The sequence below is a fragment of the Limulus polyphemus genome, unplaced genomic scaffold (genome assembly GCF_000517525.1).
Source record: "Limulus polyphemus unplaced genomic scaffold, Limulus_polyphemus-2.1.2 Scaffold233, whole genome shotgun sequence".
NCBI lineage: Eukaryota > Metazoa > Arthropoda > Merostomata > Xiphosura > Limulidae > Limulus > Limulus polyphemus.
In genome coordinates, this window is record NW_013665843.1 from 266,473 (window position 1) to 285,126 (window position 18,654).

The 18,654-nt window shown below is 31.3% G+C and overlaps 1 protein-coding gene across 1 annotated transcript in view; it reads left to right on the forward strand.

Annotated features, from left to right (window-relative positions):
* The window catches only part of LOC106478617 (golgin subfamily A member 4-like), a 239,261-nt gene that overhangs the window by 184,954 nt on the left and 35,653 nt on the right, over positions 1–18,654 (forward strand). Inside the window, exons 20-21 of the mRNA XM_022382242.1 lie at positions 929–1,037; positions 5,979–6,026. Coding sequence (XP_022237950.1) covers positions 929–1,037; positions 5,979–6,026 — 157 coding nt within the window. The remainder of the gene's footprint in view (positions 1–928; positions 1,038–5,978; positions 6,027–18,654) is intronic.

The following is an 18,654-nucleotide window of genomic DNA, read 5'->3' on the forward strand; positions in this document are numbered from 1 at the left end:
GTGAAATCTATGTCCTTTAGTCTCAAAACTACGTGTTGTAGTCTTTCTTTTATTTATTGCATCTGCTGATGTTCAACCTTTCCTTATAACTCCTCTCCATTTCCCTGTTGTTTTGTTGAAACCTTTCCAGACATTTCAGGTTCAAAACAATCCCTATCATCATTTCTATTGACATCAGATTCAGAGTCAGATGAAACTGTATCAAGAGTTTCCTGTGGAGTAGGTACAGGTACATCAGGTCCATGAGCAACAGGTATTATAGCAGATTGAAAGTTCGGATAAGAAATTTCTATTTTATATTTTTGTTCAATAAGACTGTCACGTTGCAGTTGGTCTAGAGAAATCTATAGCCAGTGGTTTCAACATTTTAAGCATAACAAAATGTGACTCAATTTTGCTGAAAATGATTCACTTATGTAAAAGTACATGTGACGTTTTGTGAAAAATCTGTATGTGATGGAGAAAAATGGATATCATTTTCAGATTCAGCATACAGGAATTACTGTAGAACATGTAAGAATTTCAAGACACTAAAACCATTGCAGGCATGTGATACTGTTAATTATAATGTGTAATTGTATTCATGTGCATAGCAACATCTGTTATATGTAAGCTAAGCATTTCACTATCTTTCACTGATATGGTTACACAACAATCTTCTCTCCTATGTGAGTTCTAAGTGGAAAATGCATACATGTTAAGCACATATGTGATGTTCCAAGGTCATGAATTATTGAGGTAGAATATTATCTAATATAGTTATTGCAAAAAACAAAAGATTACATGTACTATTTTTCAAAAACTATGAAAAACAATAGATGTGAAGACATTTGTATACAATGTGTGAAAGTGCTGAAAAATGTTATTCTAAATGTTGACATTTTTTTTATGAATTATTGACATTCAGTTTCATACTCATTTCATTAAGGAATAAAGTTGTTGAACTGAGTCAGCTGATGACATATAGACCTTCCTCATCAACTGGAAACAACATATCTCAGACTTCATTAAATCTACCTGAACCTACAGAATATGAGGTATGAATAATATTACACTAGAATAAAAGAACAAAGAACTTATAATTTTAGGAGAAGAGGACAGAGTTAAATATTTTTAACTGAGTCTAATGCCATGCATGCATGCAAGAGTTTGTTTAGAAGATTTTGTGTAAAGTGACCATTGAGGTATTGTTCTCATTGTAATCAGTGCAATATGCTCTGGGTAATTTACATCATTGTTCAAAATTGTTATTGTCACTTTTTTTCTTTTTTTTTAATTTCTGTAGTAACAGTAGACAAACTGATTTTAAAGACATTTTACTGTAAAGTTTTCATAACACAAGAGTGAAATATGATTTCCTTCATTTTCTGAAGTAACAAGGAGGATTACATGATGCTCTTTTTTTTTTTTAAAGAAATAAAAATGTAAGTAAATACAAACTTTTTTTTTTACAGTGATTTTAATGGCTATTATTATTATGAACATTCAGTATTAAGAACTTTAAATAAGAATTATCTTGCAGCATGTACATGTTTTTATCATGCCATCATACAGTAAAAATGCCATGAGGCTAATCTTCTTGGTTTTTAAATATTTCTTGGGAATATAATGTTCTGACTCTTGCATAAAAATTGAAATGAAATTCTTACTTTTCTTTAACAGAATTATTATTTTCTCGAAACAGGAATGATAACACAAAATGGTTTATTTTAGGAATTTTGTTTAGAATGGTTACTGAATTGTTTAAAACTGGCATTAATTATTATTTTTAGCTGTGTCATTATTGGTAATAATGATTGGGACCTAAGAGATAGGTGTTAAAATATAGATAAGAAGTAGCATCATGGAAGTGTATGCAGTCTGCATGTTGAAACACCCAATCATGCACTGAGGCACTTATTGATTCTATTGTGAGTGCAAAGCTTCAAGTGCACATGGATTTGCACACCCACAAAGAACAATGCTTTGAGTTCTGTGATATCCTTCAGTAATAAAGAGCATACACTCACATTTCGGCTAACTTATAACCAATGTACATGTATATGTGGCTAGCTTTGTTGTTGTCATCTTATTTGATTGTTGTTAAGCATAAAGTTAAACAATGGGCTCTCTGGAAATGAATCTGCATTTTGGTGATGTAATATTTTAACTTTACTGCTGAGCCAACAGGCAGGGGGGAGAAGCTGTTGTCTTCTAAATAGTATTTGTCAACATTCTACATATACATAGGAGGTATATCTTATGTTATTAACCAGGAATTAATGAAAATAATTTATTATCATAGTTGTTTTTAAAAAATTGGCTCATTGCAGGACTTCATGAAATAAAAAGTGACTATTTCTCATTATCAGATAATCTCAAAGAGTGAATAACTAACATTAACCAAATGAATTGTTTTCATTTTTATTAGATGTATTATGATTTTAATTGTTTTATTACTTTGTATATATTTTTATCAAGCATGGCATTTATATCCAGTTAATTATATAACAAAATATAATTTTTGTACTAAAAGTGAATTTTTTTAAAAATTTGCTTAACGTTTCATCTTACTATTGAAAAGTATTATTGTTCTTGTTTGATAGTTTATTATTAGTGTTCATTGTAAAGAGTGAAGAATTTTCAAATATAAACCAAATTTAGTTCTCTAATATTCAATAATTATTTTACCACTTTAACAAAATGGCACATTTAAAGCAGACATAAATATGATTGCCATAATTTAATAAAGGTACAATACAGAAAAAGTTAAACTAATTTCAGCAAAGGATTGCAATGTTTTACAACACTCACAATCTTTACATGTACATTCATAAACACAAGAAGAACATTAGATATCAAACTAATGATTTTTATATGCGTAATAAAACAAAGTTAGGGTAGGTTCTATGTACATTAAGATATCATTTCAAAAAGCAAAAATATTTATTGTGAAATCATCAAATTAAATGACAGATCCAGCCCATTAGTTGGGGGGAGCTTGGAGGACATCTTATCTTCATTTTTGGTGTAAATTTTATATTAAAAAATTGCAAAAAAAGAAACATAAACTGTGACTGTGTCATAAAAGTCAGTTTATGTAAGCCAAAAGAATGTATAAAAGTGATGCAAGATCATACTGAAAGCCTGAAATTGATTTTCATATGAGAGCCTTGCAAAATGTCCTGCTCCAGAAGAAAATGATATCTAGCATTGTAACACATACACCTGTACAAAATGTAATGAGTTATTAAAGCCAATGAAGGAAATAGAATAACTAATTCCTTCTTCAAGTATAACTGTTTACTGGTTAAGCAGCAACATATCAAAGTATTATTCATCAAAACATTAACTTTATGATAGGGTATTAAATGGCTCATTATACATTTGTTGTCTTCATTAATCTGTTTGGTTTTCTATTCTTTATCTATAGTCTTCAGTTTATGATTTCAACTATTATCTAAAACTATCATAATAAATTTTGTCTGTTAAAATAATATGTTATCAGTTTGGAAGGGTTTAAAAGAATAACAAGTTCTGTTGAGAGCTGAAAAATCGTATACTTCTTTAGCTGAAGCCAGGTATTCATCATTTTCATCTCTATAGTAATTTTCAATTGCACTGTGTACTTACGTTACTTGATTTTGAATGCCTTCCAAAGTTTGAAGAAATTTGAAATTTTAGGATCTTGGACTCCTAGAGTACAAAATAATTTTAAAATATTGAAGGAAAATGGGTACCTGATGATAACAAAACCTTGTCGAAACGTTGTACATTTGCTGTTATGTTAAACTTATATTAAAGTTTTTCTTCATTACCCATTCAGCCGTCTCCAACCATTATAAGCCTCGTTTATTCTTCTGGGTGGAGGGAGTAGAGATACTAATTTTTTTAGGCTTCAAATATGAATTTTGGAAGACCAAAAAGTTATCAAATTACTGTACTAATACACTCAAAACTCCTGTAATTTAGTTGGGTCTCTAAATAAACTATATGTGGGTTTAAAAAAATCACATTCCTGTTCAGAGCAATGACTAAATGGTTTTGGCAAAATTATTATTTTCTCCTTCAAGCTATTTATAAACAACTATCAAAGTTATGTAGGGGTGAAAATGTTCTTTTTATTGGTTATAAGCAGTAGCTAATTAGTAGTAGGTGGGACTAGATAAGAGCTTTCAAAAGATTGATGCAGTGGGAGGAGCCACTCTAGTAGACTCGCTAAAAATATTGCTATCTAAGCAAATCATAGAGGAGGGAGGTTCTTATTTTATATTTAGCTTGTCTATATTTCAAATTTGAGTTTCTAATTCGTTAGCTACTAATAAATGTTGTATGGTGGGCATAATAAAATGGCAACTGAACAATAAGACAACTGGACATGTTATGTGACACATAAAATTGATATTTAACATTTTTTTCTTTACATTTCCTTTTAAATTAAGAAATTAAAACATATATAACATCAAAATTTAAATTATAAAGTACATTTTAATGCCAATTTCATTGATGAAAGTAATAAAAATGTTATTTAATAAAATTTTGAAAATAATCCTCCAAAACATCGTGACATGTTCACTTTAACCTACTTGGGGCGAAAGGGTTAAACAAATTTATTTACTCATACAACTAATTTTGTGGGTGTACTCTGTTCAATAATCTTTAATTTTATCCCTATACATGAAGTTGCAGCCATATGTACGTTAAAACTATAGTTGGATTACATCCACAATTACAGCTTAGATACCTACTCAAACTTTTTATATGAGAGTTAAGAAATTTCTCAGTGTAAAAAATATTTTTCGGAGAGTAATGGTTTATATTTTTTCTGATACTCAGTTAAATACTGAATGTTAAAAAAATATGGAGTTTTTGTATTAAAGTAAGATTAGGCTACGTGAACTTCTCGTTAGGACCTGTTGTACTTTATAAAAATCAAGATGAATGCCCAAAGCAATACAGAAGTCAGAACTCTAATATTCCTTCTTTTATATCATCAGAGTCATATTAAACACACAATTCAAGATTAATGCATACAAAGATCATGCTATTTTTTGTTTATTATTGTAAAACTTGATTCAAGTAAAGTTCTTGAGCACTTTGGCCTGAAGTCCATAATGGCTTGAAAGCCAGTGTTTTAATGGGACTCAGAATAATCTTATTACACCTCCAGCTGCACATAAAGATCAAAGTGATCTGTAAGGTTAAACTTTTTGAAAGATCAAACTAGTGTAGACTATTTGCTGCTAAAATCGACACTAGACATGTATAAAGAAGAAGAACTTGCTCAAGATGAATAGTAAAGATTCACTGAGGTGAAATTAATTTGAGCCTTTTTTTTTCTGTTTTCTTAAATGGGTGATGTTTAAGGCCTTTACATCTTAATATGCCTCAAACCTGGTGGCCACCAGCTCTTAGAAAATTTTGATTGTTGCATTGCTTTGATAGGGCCAAATTCAATTGGGTAAACCTACAAACTTAACACTTTTATCTGTATATTATGTTTACTTTTCATATTAATTGATTATGTCATAATTCACTTTGTTGGGTGTTAGTTTATCATGAAATTGTTCTTAGGGTATATGATAGTTCTGTTTAAAATTTCTGCTGCTTTTCACTTCTCTGAAACTGTTATACTTTGTAACTTAATTTTCAACAAAAGTGATTATCAGATCGGTTTTAAAATTCAATTAACTCAGTAATCATAATTGTCTTACAATGAGTATAATGTAATTTTGTGCATACAGTAATGCAGATAAGACAGATTATAATTTTATAGAGATGAGGCTGGAAAATAAAATTAATATCTTGAGAAAGTAATGAATTTTTTCCTAGTTTTTCTGATAATGCTGGAATTGCAAAATTGATTAAGAAACAAACAAATATGTTATATAGTGCGATACATTTTTGTTTTTTGTAATTTTTAGATCATCATATCAAACTGTATGTAGCATGAATGTTTAATAATTATTTAGATTTATTTGTATTTCCTTTCTTTTCAGTACTTAAGAAATATTCTCTTTGAATATATGATGGGGAAAGAGCCAGTGGTAAGCAACATTTTTCAAATGAAAAACTCTAAGTGTACAATTTGACCAAAATTTAAATGAACAAAGTATTTGTTGTTGAAGCTGTTATGAGAAAAAGACTGCTTTTAGCTTCATTCCCAATTGAATTTATCTTTTTATGTGTAATGATATAAATGACATAGTAATGTTTAAACTAAAGAAACAGATTGTGTGTTTCTTAATATTTTATTTATACATTGAAACTAGTAATTTATCATACACAGTACTAAATATCTCTCATATGTTTTATTGCATAATTTAGATCCCATACTTAAAATAGTATTTTGCATTTGTACAAAACTGAGTATAAACTACTTTATACCTGTATAAGGTGAGCACTGAAAATTTTTTTGATATATTATTTCTGATGATACTAGTAACCTTTTGACTAAATCTTTCATGTCTGATAATTTTAATGTAGCTTTACATACCAACGTTTTACTGTCTTCCGAAATCTCTGTTCACATCTAAATAAATCCAGGACCTGGTTAAGAAATTTTGGGGGTGGGGGGATAAGTGAATATATGATTAAGAAAGCAGAAAAGCTAAGTCAAAGTAATGTTTAAAAAACATTTATTGTTTTGCATATATTAACTACACTAACAACTACACTGACACTAAGGCCTAATGTGACATAGCATTTTAACCCATTCCAGACAGGTCCAAGACCATGTCATCACGTACCTGATGATGACAAAACCTTGTCGAAACATTGTACATTTGCTGTTATGTTAAACTTATATTAAAGTTTTTCTTCATTACCCATTCAAGCCATCTCCAACCACTAAGAGGACTTTGCAATCCTTTTTTATATGAGCACTTAGTTTGAGCTTTGTGATTAACAATGGCAGATATTTATGTGAGAAACTACTTGAAACGTCTTATATGTGTATATAGTTGATTTTGCATATACGACCATACCTTTGGGTATACACCTGTCTTCCAAGTTCTCAATAAAGAAATTGTGCTTTTAAATATCACAAAACGTTTTTTGGATTGTGATAAATCATGTGTGAATAATCCTTGTTATATTTGGTTTTTCATGATATTTCTTGTGATATCAAAACTGGCACTACTATAGCAGAATTATAGATGTTAGTAATCAGCTGAAATAATAGAAGCATTTGACTTTTATCCCTAGTGCTGGCGATACATTGTTCTATCTGTATATTGGTGTATACTCTAGTTAACAACATGAATTGTGATTCAGATTACATTAATTACAATCGAGGGGTCCATTTCCACAGAACAAGTTAGGTTTTCCAATTCACAGATGCAGTATAAGGTAGCAGTAATCAGTTTCCCAATTCTCTTTTGACCAGGCATGTCATCCAGTATGCCTGTTGCCTGAATATTGTTAAGCAGTTTACAGCAATATAACTTTTGACAATTCTAATTTACTTTGTGAAAAATTACAAAATAGGCATTGTTGTCATGATAAGTATTTTGGTTTAGAACCAGTGGTTGTCAAAGATGTAGATTTCTCTTTGCTCCATTCTTGATTGATTGATTTTATGTCAGTATTGGATTTAATCAGAGTTATTCTTAAGGTGTCTGGGAATAGATTTTTCTGAATTGCCATCACAAGCGGAACCAGAAAAGCTATGGAGACTAGACTGGAAAAGTTTGTTCAGTAGTTTACTTGTCGGCTTCAAGACGCGAAGCGACCTGTAGAGCACACTATAATTTGGCTGATACACGCAGCAGATACATCCAACCCACTAGGAGGGCCTCACACTCTGCCCAAAAAAGGGCCAAGGCAGAAACTTTTATCAACTACAATTAGACAGTTACATAACTATACATAGTTGACAAACAGAATTGCAAGTGAACAGATAAACATTACAAATACAGATTATGACAAGTTAAACAGAACAATATCCAGCTAATTAAAGAATTACAACAACTAAAATTAAAGCAATTTGAATACAGTTTGAACACAATATATCAAAGAGTTAAACATATAATCCTTCTCCATGCATGGTTGGAAACATAAAGGGGGGGGAGTAAATGCTCATGGTGGTTGGTATGTGTTGTTAAGTGCTTTTATTGTGTTGTAGGGGGACATGTGTTTGTTCCACATTTCAGGTGTTTCAGCTAAGTTCAAAATTTTGCTAAAAAAGGGAATTGTGATTTTTTGTAATATGTGGTGGCTAGATCGGTGAATCTTTCTCCGGGCATTTTCATTTTACTAGTGTTGTGAAGATTTGTTCCTGGCGTGTAAACAGAGAGACATTATGCAATTCTGATAGCTTTTAGCTTCAGTACTTCTAGTGATTTATACAAGTTGTTAGACATGTTGCATGTAATGGCATTTCAATATTCTGTAACTGGTCAGATGTACATTTTATAGATTAGTAAAAGGGTTTAGTCATCACAACCTTTGACCTAGACACCTATTTTCTTTAGTTAATTTATTTCTTATCTTGTTTTCTTAAAAAATTCACAAATGTGAGTGTTCTATGTAAGTCTGTTGTTAAAGGTTATGCCTAAAAATTTTATTGAATTGGTAAATTTGATTTGCATATCATAAAGAGTGAACTTGACTTGGTTTACTTTTTCCTGTTTCCTTTAAGGACCTTGCTGAATGGTATGGCTTGTATTAAGTATTACTTGCCAAGTGTTGCACCACTTGTTTATGTGGTCTAGTTAAAAGTTGAACTCTCTTGACTGCTGTGTGAGGTCTATGACGTGCTCCATATGGCCATGTTGTTAGCATATAGCAATGCAAAGGTTTGAGTGAGATCGGGGAAGTTTATATCATTTACAAAGATTATGTAAAGTAAGGGGCTTAAAGCAGAGCCTTGCATTACTCCTGCCTGTAAGTTAAAGGCTCTGAATAGTTTATTGTTGATTCTGACTTTAGCTGTTCTGCTTGTTAGAAATCCGTCATATAAGGGGTATTGTTATTTTGAGTTGAGAGAGCTTGTATCGTAGGCCATTGTTCCAAACACAGATATTTTTTTGACATCGAGAAAAGTGGCTGTTGTTGCATTATTCCTATTAAAGCCACAGTGTACAGCTTCCATTAGTGTGACTAGGTTGTCAGCTGTTTGACATTTTTTCTAGACACATTTTGTATATCCATTAACAATTTGTTTAATTCAAGATGACACAATAATCTGGTTGTGATTATCTTTTCTAATAACTTCTCTACACAGTTTAAAAGACTTAATGGCCTGTAATTTGCTGGGTTACTAAGATTCCTGCCTTTTTTGGAGATGATACTTATAATTGCTGATTTCCAGGAAGTAGGAAAGTATCTTGTACTTAACCGTAGATTGTACAAGGTACAAAGGTGTTTAAGTTGTAATTTAGATGCGTTCTTTCATACTAAATTCCTTATTCCGTCTTTGCCGGGGGATGAGTTTTTGAACTTTTTAATAGTGACTTAATTTTGGCTAATGATATCAGTCTGGTAATACTGACATCTTTAGATGTGTTGTTAGGGTCTAGAATAACAGGAAATTTGGGTTTAAATGTATAGTTGTTATCTTTGATATGAGCATTGACTTTGAGGTTGTGTTCTTTGTTGAAGGTGGCTGTATTTGGTGTAGTAAAAACAGTTTTGCAGTAATCACTAAACAGATTGCTTTTTTCTTTGTCTGTTAATGCAGTGTTATTATTATATTTAATGGTATGATGGATTCTGGAGGCAGATTCATTGCAAGTTTAGTTGAATTTCTGCCAGAAAAGGATAAGGTTTGCTTGTTATTGTCGATTGATTCACAGAACTGTTGCCAATTTTTGTTCTGTTGATCCTTTATGATTTTTTTTATTTCCAGGCTTACGTGCCTTCTTTTCAAGATTAGTTTATGTATTTGTGGAGTAAGCTTCCAGCGATTATTACTCTTTTACATGTTGGTACAGTGTTTTACAGTGCCTGTGATAATGCATATGTGATGTCAGATGCGTAACTATCTATTTCTGTAGCTGAGTTTTTAAGGCTAGGAAGCAGGAATTCTATGTTCTGGTTTAAGATGATCCAATCAGCTTTAGTGTAATCATATACTTTCGGAAGAGATGTTGAGTTAATTTTGTTTGGGTTAATATTTAAGTCAAAGGATATAGGGTCATAGTCACTACCTATGTTTTCTTGTACTTGGAAGTTATATGCATGTGGAATAAGTGTGCACGTGATTATTGCGAGATCTAATATATCTTGCGAGCCATTATGAAAAGTGTTTGTTGCATTTGCATCATTAATTACCATTAGACTATTATTTTCAACTAGGGTATGTTGGATGTTTCTGTTTGTGTTATTTGTGTGGCAATTGAAGTCTTTATGTCTGGAGTTAAGGTCTCCTAGGATTATCATGTGAGTATTTTTGTCTATAATATTTTGCAATAAAGAGTTGTCAGGTTATTTAGAAGGTGAGACATATACTGCATGATTTGATGGGTGTATATAACATAATATATATATTCATTAGTACTATTGATGTTAACATTAGGAAAGGATATTTTTAAATCTTTTTTATGTAGTAACATTATGCCACATGTATCTTCCGCTTTGCGTATTGAAATTGTCTTAGAATTAAGGAGGCTAAAGTTACTTAGAAGTGTTTCATTTATTACAATAACATCAGAATTTAATTTAATGCTAAGGTTGTATATATTTTTTTGTATTTAAACCACCTTCAATATTTACCTGTAAAAATATGAACATTTTTACCTTTTCCTGGGGTCAGGTCTTTGCTGTCTCTCTGTTCAGTCATTTGGTGGTTCCAACGTCGGCATTGAAATAGAAGAAAGCAGCGTAACAAGCATCAAACTATGTAACTATGACTCTCTTAAGGTAGCCAAATGCCTCGTCATCTAATTAGTGACGCGCATGAATGGATTAATGAGATTCCCACTGTCCCTATCTACTATCTAGCGAAACCACAGCCAATAGAACGTATGTAATTTAGATTTCAGATATATTAAAACAGTAGATAACATCTGTGTAATTTTTATAGGACTTGGAAGTTCTTAAAATGTGCTGACTTCCTATGCATATTAGGAGGTCAGCATTGAAGGCGGCAATGCTGTCTAGAGAGGTGTTTAACTGGATATTCCTTCTGGTCCATTCAGCATAGGTCCTGTCATGTGTTGCTTCTTGATGCTGGTTGGATCCAGGTACAAGCTGACTATGTTGAGGGTTAGTGGGTGCTTTATGGTCGAGGAAAAGTTGGTGGCGAACTTGAGAATGCATGGATGTTGGTATTCTGTCAGTGGGATTTCTGGTGGTCCGGGCTACCTTTAGTACTTGCTGGTACTTCAGGCATTCTCTGTAGCTGGCAGCATGTGGTCCTCCACAGTTTGTGCATGTGGCTTCTTGTCTCTGGCATGGGCAATCAGCTATGGAGTGTTGTTCTCCACAACAGACATATCTTGTACAGGAAGTACATACTGCTCTGGTATGGCCGAATTTCTGTCATTGTAGAAGAGGGAGCTGCTTAGACTTAGCTGCTTCAACAGAGTGGTGAACATACCATAGGTTGATTTCACTCTTGATTAGATCAGCTGCTTTTTTGTCAGAGACTACTGTAATCTTGACTAAGGGGGTTTTATGGCCTGTTCTTGTTGACTTAACTCATTTGTTTTTTGAGGCTACGAAACCTTGAAGAACTTCCTCAGGCTCAATATCAAATGGCACCCTTCCAATCACAATATTAATGGGCTTGGGTCCTTTGTAATCACCAGGAACATGAATGTTCAGTTTGGCTCTTTGAAAAACATTACCATTCTATGGTTTGAGTAATTTTTCATATTCCCAAGGGGCACTGGTCTTGATTACTATACCTACTTTAGTTAATCGGCATACATTGGTGAATGCAGTTGTGGGAAATAATTGCCTGAGCTCTGCAGCAATTTCCACCAGGAGGAGCAGAAGATTGTTGACTGGATAACGTTTCTGGGGGTATCATTTTGACAGCTCATAGTTGCTGTTGTTTCTGGTGCTGGTAGATTGGCAATTGTGGCTAGGAAGTAGAGTTCATGGCCTTGGTGTGCGATGATGCACTAGGTGTCAAACTTGACAAGATTGATGTATCCATGCACTTAACATATATATTTTAAATAAAAACTATAAATGTACTTTTCATCACAATTTATAACATATCTTGCACTATTTTCAAAATGTGTTTTGCATACTTTCAAAACTATGTAGTATTTATTCAAGAGAAAACTGTATGGATGTGATGTATCACTCTTTAAGACAGCATAATTTGTTTTAGAAGCATTTTCATGAAAAACATAAAATTCGTTTAATAAATATGCTGTTATATTTGTTGTATGTAATTTAGATTTCAGATATATTAAAACAGTAGATAACATCTGTGTAATTTGTATGGGACTTGGAAGTTCTTAAAATGTGTTGGACAATAATCTAGTGAATTCAGGGTTTGAAATGGCTAATTTTTACTTAGGTACTTAAGAGGTTCTGTAATTTAGGTATAAATCATTACAAGACTTAGGCCTAGCAAAGATAAATTCATAACATTGGGTGAATTCATAATTTTGTTCCTTGTACTCCATGCAGTAAACATCAACTTGAATAAAGAAGGAAAAAGTGTACTCTATTTGCACAGAATGAAGGAACAAGTGCTGCCAATTAATATCAGGTTAATAGACAACCATTCATGCGTAATGTTGTGGCTGATACATGCAGTACCAGTGGGAATTAAGTTCCTATTATTCACAAATTTTTGTAGAACAACAGATTTTAAGAATCAGCGAATAAATACTGAACATAAACATACGGGTATGTAGGTTCATGTATTTTGAGGATGAATGGTACATGTTCACATATACACGATCCCATTTGAAAGTCTCAGGCATTAAGAAATTGTGTTTGAGAGAAAATTAATGCATATATATGTACTCGCGAACTATTGCGTGTAATCTTTTCTTTCTCAACGAGATTTCAATAAGGATCAAGCAGTTAGAAACAACAAACTTTGGACATTAATATATTTTTCTTTTTAATAAATAAAAATAGTAATACTCAATAAGTAGCAGAATATATTTTAGATTCTAACTAATTAGTCATGAATATGTTAGATTCCATACTTAACTTTTAAAATCAAACCATGAAAAAATATTTATAATATTTTAAATATTCAGATTCCAAAAAAAACTATCATAAGAATAATATTTATGAGCGTATTTTTTGTGTTTCCATTGTAACTGAAATTATTGCTACTGTAGAACAAGTTAAAGCTTGGTTAGTACTTAGTTTTTACCATTATTGTAAACTTTTTTTTTATGAAAAACAAATCTACACATTGTACTGATATATTTTTAAAACTTTCTCTTTATTGTCAGTTTCGTATTATAATAATCTGATCATTTTTGAACATACAGTAGTTATAGTAAAGACACTGAAAGTAACTTCACACAACACATAAAAATGCTATTTCACAATTTAGGTCATACTGTTAAAAATGCATGACATCTCACATCCAGTACAAGGACCAAATTCTCATTAACATGCTTACAAACAATAGTCATTTGCCAATAAGGTCCTTAAGTTTACTTTTTGAAATTGCTCAGGTTAGTGAATTTCTTTTCTGATACTGAAAGATGGTAAGAGAAGTGCAACAGGAAAGTTATATAGTATACTACATCATGATGTCATGTTGAAATTTTCATTGAAAAATATACTTTAATAATTGCATATAGTATATAATACTATAAATGTTAAAGCCCTCAGTAATATATTGCTGGTTATCAAAGTGACAGTTTCTTCATTTGAATTTGTGTACATATATAATGTGCAAAGAAGGTGTTTATAAAGCTTCTGTATCATTTATTACATGTAGTTCTATGCACAATAAGAATATTAAAGAGAAGAGAATTTTTTTTTCAATTTATAACAGTTTAGGATATATATAGACACACAGTAGCTAATATAGGTAATTATTAAAGACATTTTGCATATTATACTACATGAAGATACAAACAATTGTTTTACACATTTGGAACATACCATATTAACAATACTACTAATTCAGGATTCAGAATTGTTTGTTTGATATTTGCTTTTTAACATGCTCTACACTGTAACTGTTATTTCACTTTATTATGATTTATTTTAATTGCTATTACTTCCCATATTATTTCATTTGCTATTTCTAAAAATCTAAGCCATTAACTTTCTAAAAGGAGAAAGCTAACTTCAAAGACTAGCTGAAATACAGTACGTGTCCCCAGTTCAGACTGCTGTAAGTCTACATATAGTTACAATGCTAATATCTGGGGTTCAATTCCCCATGGTGGATAGTAGATAACCTAGCATGGCTTTGCTATGAAAAAACAAAAAATACAGTATGTATTACTGTACTTGCTAAAAACATCACATTATGCTAGGTGAGATCAGAAGAAAAGTCCTGCTGACCATCAAAACACATCTGGCGGAAGATGTAATGTTAATTAATAGATAGAAAGCCTCACATAATGTACACATCTACATTTTTCAGCATGTTTAAACACAATGACCACATTTTAATATGGTAATAACTAAATTTTTCAAGTGTTTTTTAATTAGTTTTTACTTTGTCAACCTATAACTAATAATACAGTTATTAAATTATATTAGTTTGATTTTTTAAAGAAAAAGTAGTCATTTTTGCATAAAAATCTTCCTCAATGTATTTTCCTTAGCATTTATTTGTGAAGCATGTAACTTGTAATTTTTAGCCTTTCCCATTTGGTCACACTGATTTGAATCATTTTTGAGGATTTGAATATGTTCAAGTTCATTTGATTGTACTCTGTGTACGTATTCAAGATTTGTTTCGAATTTGCATACTGTTTGCAAATAGTGAACTATACTCACAAAGGTAAGTTCCCATTTTTACTGTAGTTTTTATTCAGCCAGTGCACACCTGTTACATTTCCATTTTTATTTGTGTTCACCTTCTTTGCACAAAGTACACTTGGCAAATAAAAAAATCTGCAAACTGCAACCAACCAGGTATATGAATGTGTGGTGAAAGGTTTTGTAGATCTGTGTTTGTTATGTTTACAATCTATCAGAAATGCTTTGGATGTGGTTATTTAGAAATGAGTGGAACACTCAGTGAGCTTAGTAGGAAGAAACAAGTAAGGGTCAGGGATGTAATGGAATTTTGTATGCAGTCTAGAACAATGATGATGAAAATTGTGGTAAAGTGGCAGGTAAAAATGCCTGTAAAAATATGATATTGTAAGAAATCTTGATTTTTTAGATCCAATATTAATGGTGAGAGATATCAAAATTGCCAAGAAATATCTTAGAAGAATGTTGAAGATTTTGCTTGAATGTGGCAGAGTGAAGAAGCAATAAAATCTGCTGGCAGTACCAAGAGTTGTTAGTCACTGTTCTAAAGGAAAACTACCCTATGTTCAAGGAATATCATCTAGTAGTCAGGGTGGATAACTTCCTTTAGGTTCATCTTGCTGCCAGTGCTTCATTTTACAACCTGTGGTTGACAGTCAAAATGCTTCTGTACTTTTCACTTGGACAGGCCTCTGTTGAGTGAGGCTTCTCTGTGAACAAGTACACTGTGAATGATAATTTTTCCACTAAAGGATTGGTGGCAAGGTCTATTTTTATGGACCAAATATGAAAATGTATAATCCTTTCAAACTGTCCTGCAGGAAAGCCAAACAGAAATATGATGCTTACCTTGAACAGAACTCCAAATAGGATCCAGTGGAGGTTAAAAAGAGGAAGAGAAAGGACCAGAAAGAAGACATTCTCGGTCAGAAGCAAAAGTTAATGTATGAGATGGCAAAATTGGAGAAAAATTTCAAATAACTTGAAAATTGATTTTTATAGAAGCATTTATAAAACACAATAAAGAAAAGTATCACAAAGATGTTTCATTCATGGCTAAGGTAATTTATTTAGCTCTCTCAACACAGGCTCAGTCAATTTGACTGACCATGTGACCTCTTTATAGTCGTTAAAGTCTATATATATTTAATACTTCTAACATCCAATATAGTGTACAAAATATGGCAGTCATTCAGTTAACATTATAAGTCTTTAACATACAAAAAATTCATATTTTTTAATGAAGTATTTTTAATAAACTAAAATAGATTTGTCCATAAATGTATTGAGTATTTGTTTTGAGTAGTCCATGTGAAAAGTGATTTTCATGTTTAGATTAAAAATACTTTTCTTCATCTCAAAAATCTCAAATTTCCTTTGTGTAATCCCTGAAACCTTCTAAATACATTTCAAACGTTTGTTTTCAGTAAAACGTTATATTTTATCTGTTATTTTCTATATCCTATCTCTAAACAGGATTGGTCAATTTGAATGACCTTGTAACCACCAAAAAAAAATCGAAATATGTCTAAATTACCCTTTTTTTTTTTTCTAGAATGTTTTCAAATTGTAACATGAAACATCACTCGTTTATCTTAAGTAGCTTTAAGCTCATAACAGTATGCATCTTATTAGAATTAAATTTTATTGTTTTATTGTCCATTGAACTGTGTCTAACTACTATCTGTGCCATTATAAGTTGTAAATCATTTGAGGAACGTGCAGCTCACATTATACTATCAAATTATATTACCCACAAGCTGCTACGAGCTGCTCACGTGTGTGCCTCATGAAATATTTGTTATTATATTATTATTATTATTATTTATTTGACCTAATCTAATCTTAACTAACCTAAAAAGATCCCTATTTTTACATTTTAGGTACTTTTATAGTAAGATATAGAATTAACATGAAAAACAAGAAATGTACTACTTACCCTGTCTTCTTTTTTTCTTGCTATTTTTTTTATACTAATGGTAGTAATGCACTAAATAATTTTTATTTAATTAAATAATGCACCAAAGAACATAAACATGCAATAACATGCAAAAGTAAATAATTTCCCCTAACTCTACAAATTTTTCTCGCTTTCTAACTATGGGACAAGAGCCATTACAAATTCATCCAAGCTAGTCGTTAACTTTCTTATTGGAATGACATTTGTACTCTGAGTGAAATTGGCGCTTATCTGTTCAGAACAGAATATTGTACAATACATCATTTGATAGATAAAAACCTTAACTTTATATTGGTTATAGGTGATATATAATTAAACGTAAGAGAGAACTATTAACAAAGCCTGAAAGAGAGGATGTGGCAGGAGGAGTGTGATTTTCTATTTCATAGCTCTGTAACCAAACAAAATTGAAGGCTATAAAAATTATGATTTGTCTGAGCAATGATGATATTATAGGGAGCACTTTACATTTAATTTTGTACCTTTTGAAGGGGTGGTGGATAAAATAGGGAAGAAAAAAGGCCTAGAGAAAATGTGCTACGTATGTAACACTAGGGGAAGTTCAGAATTTTTAAAAATATTTCCTTATAGAATTAAGAACTTAAAACTTATATACTATTAAATTATGGATTATTAGCTAAGTGTTTATGCCATATTAATTGATATAACATTAACAGTGGCATGTTTTCTGTATTACCACATTTACTGGCAGTAAACCAGAATTTTAAAAAATAGTGTTTTATTCAATATAAAAATATTTGAATCTCATCTACTACTAGCACAAATATATAATTACTGCAGTTTTGAAAAAGCAGTGATACAAGATGTTATTTACATGAGATATAACCATTGTTGACTGCAGAGACTGTGTGAGTACTGACTATATGTGTGATCTATAGTGATTGGTGTGGCGAAAATAGTACAGGCTAGCAGCATGTGTTAAACACCTTGGAAGTATATTGCACATGATTGCAGTGCAAAGTAAGGTGGTAAATGCCAGATGGAGCTAATTTAGTATTATTTATTATGCTAAATGCTAATTTATTTTTATTTTTGCATTTTGCATGATGATTTTGAATATTTTTATATGTTTTGATTGCTGTTATACAAGTGTGTATATATATATATATGTGTATACACAAATAAATAAATAAATAGCTTACAAACTACTGATTACATTAATTGTTTATAGGCAATTAAATCAGCAAAATAAAATAATAATGAATTGAATATCGCAATACCGTTATTAGTCCTGGTTATCAACTTATTATCATAAAGGATAATGTTGTAATTGCACCCAGATGATATCCAAACACCAATGTCAATCTAGTTAGCCGTCATGAAAAATCTTTTAAAAAAAAAATCATCAATCATATTAGGGTATGAAGCTGAGTGCTAACATCCACAATGTCTCAGCTTCTACTGCCTTTCACTGTCTATAGCCAGTTATAGGAAGGCAGTTACCTTTAAATTTCTTAAAGTAGAAATGAATTGAAATATAGTCACCCTAATATTTCTACTAATTAAACTCCCAACCTCCACCCTTACAAAAAGATGTTAAATAGAACTATGAAATATTGAATAGACCTAAATAGAAGTATAAGATATTAAGTAGAACTATAAAATATTGAATAGAACTAAATAGAAGTAAAAGATATTAAATAGAAATATATACCCTTTCTTAAAAGTTCTTGTATAGTTCTTACTTCCAACCTTCTCCCTTTCTCTTGAAGACTTATTCAAGTATAACACTGGAACACCGAGACAAGCCCAGCTACTTGAAGTTAGTCTTTCTGTCCCGGATATACTGAATAAAAGTACTAGAAAATTATTATTAGCTACTT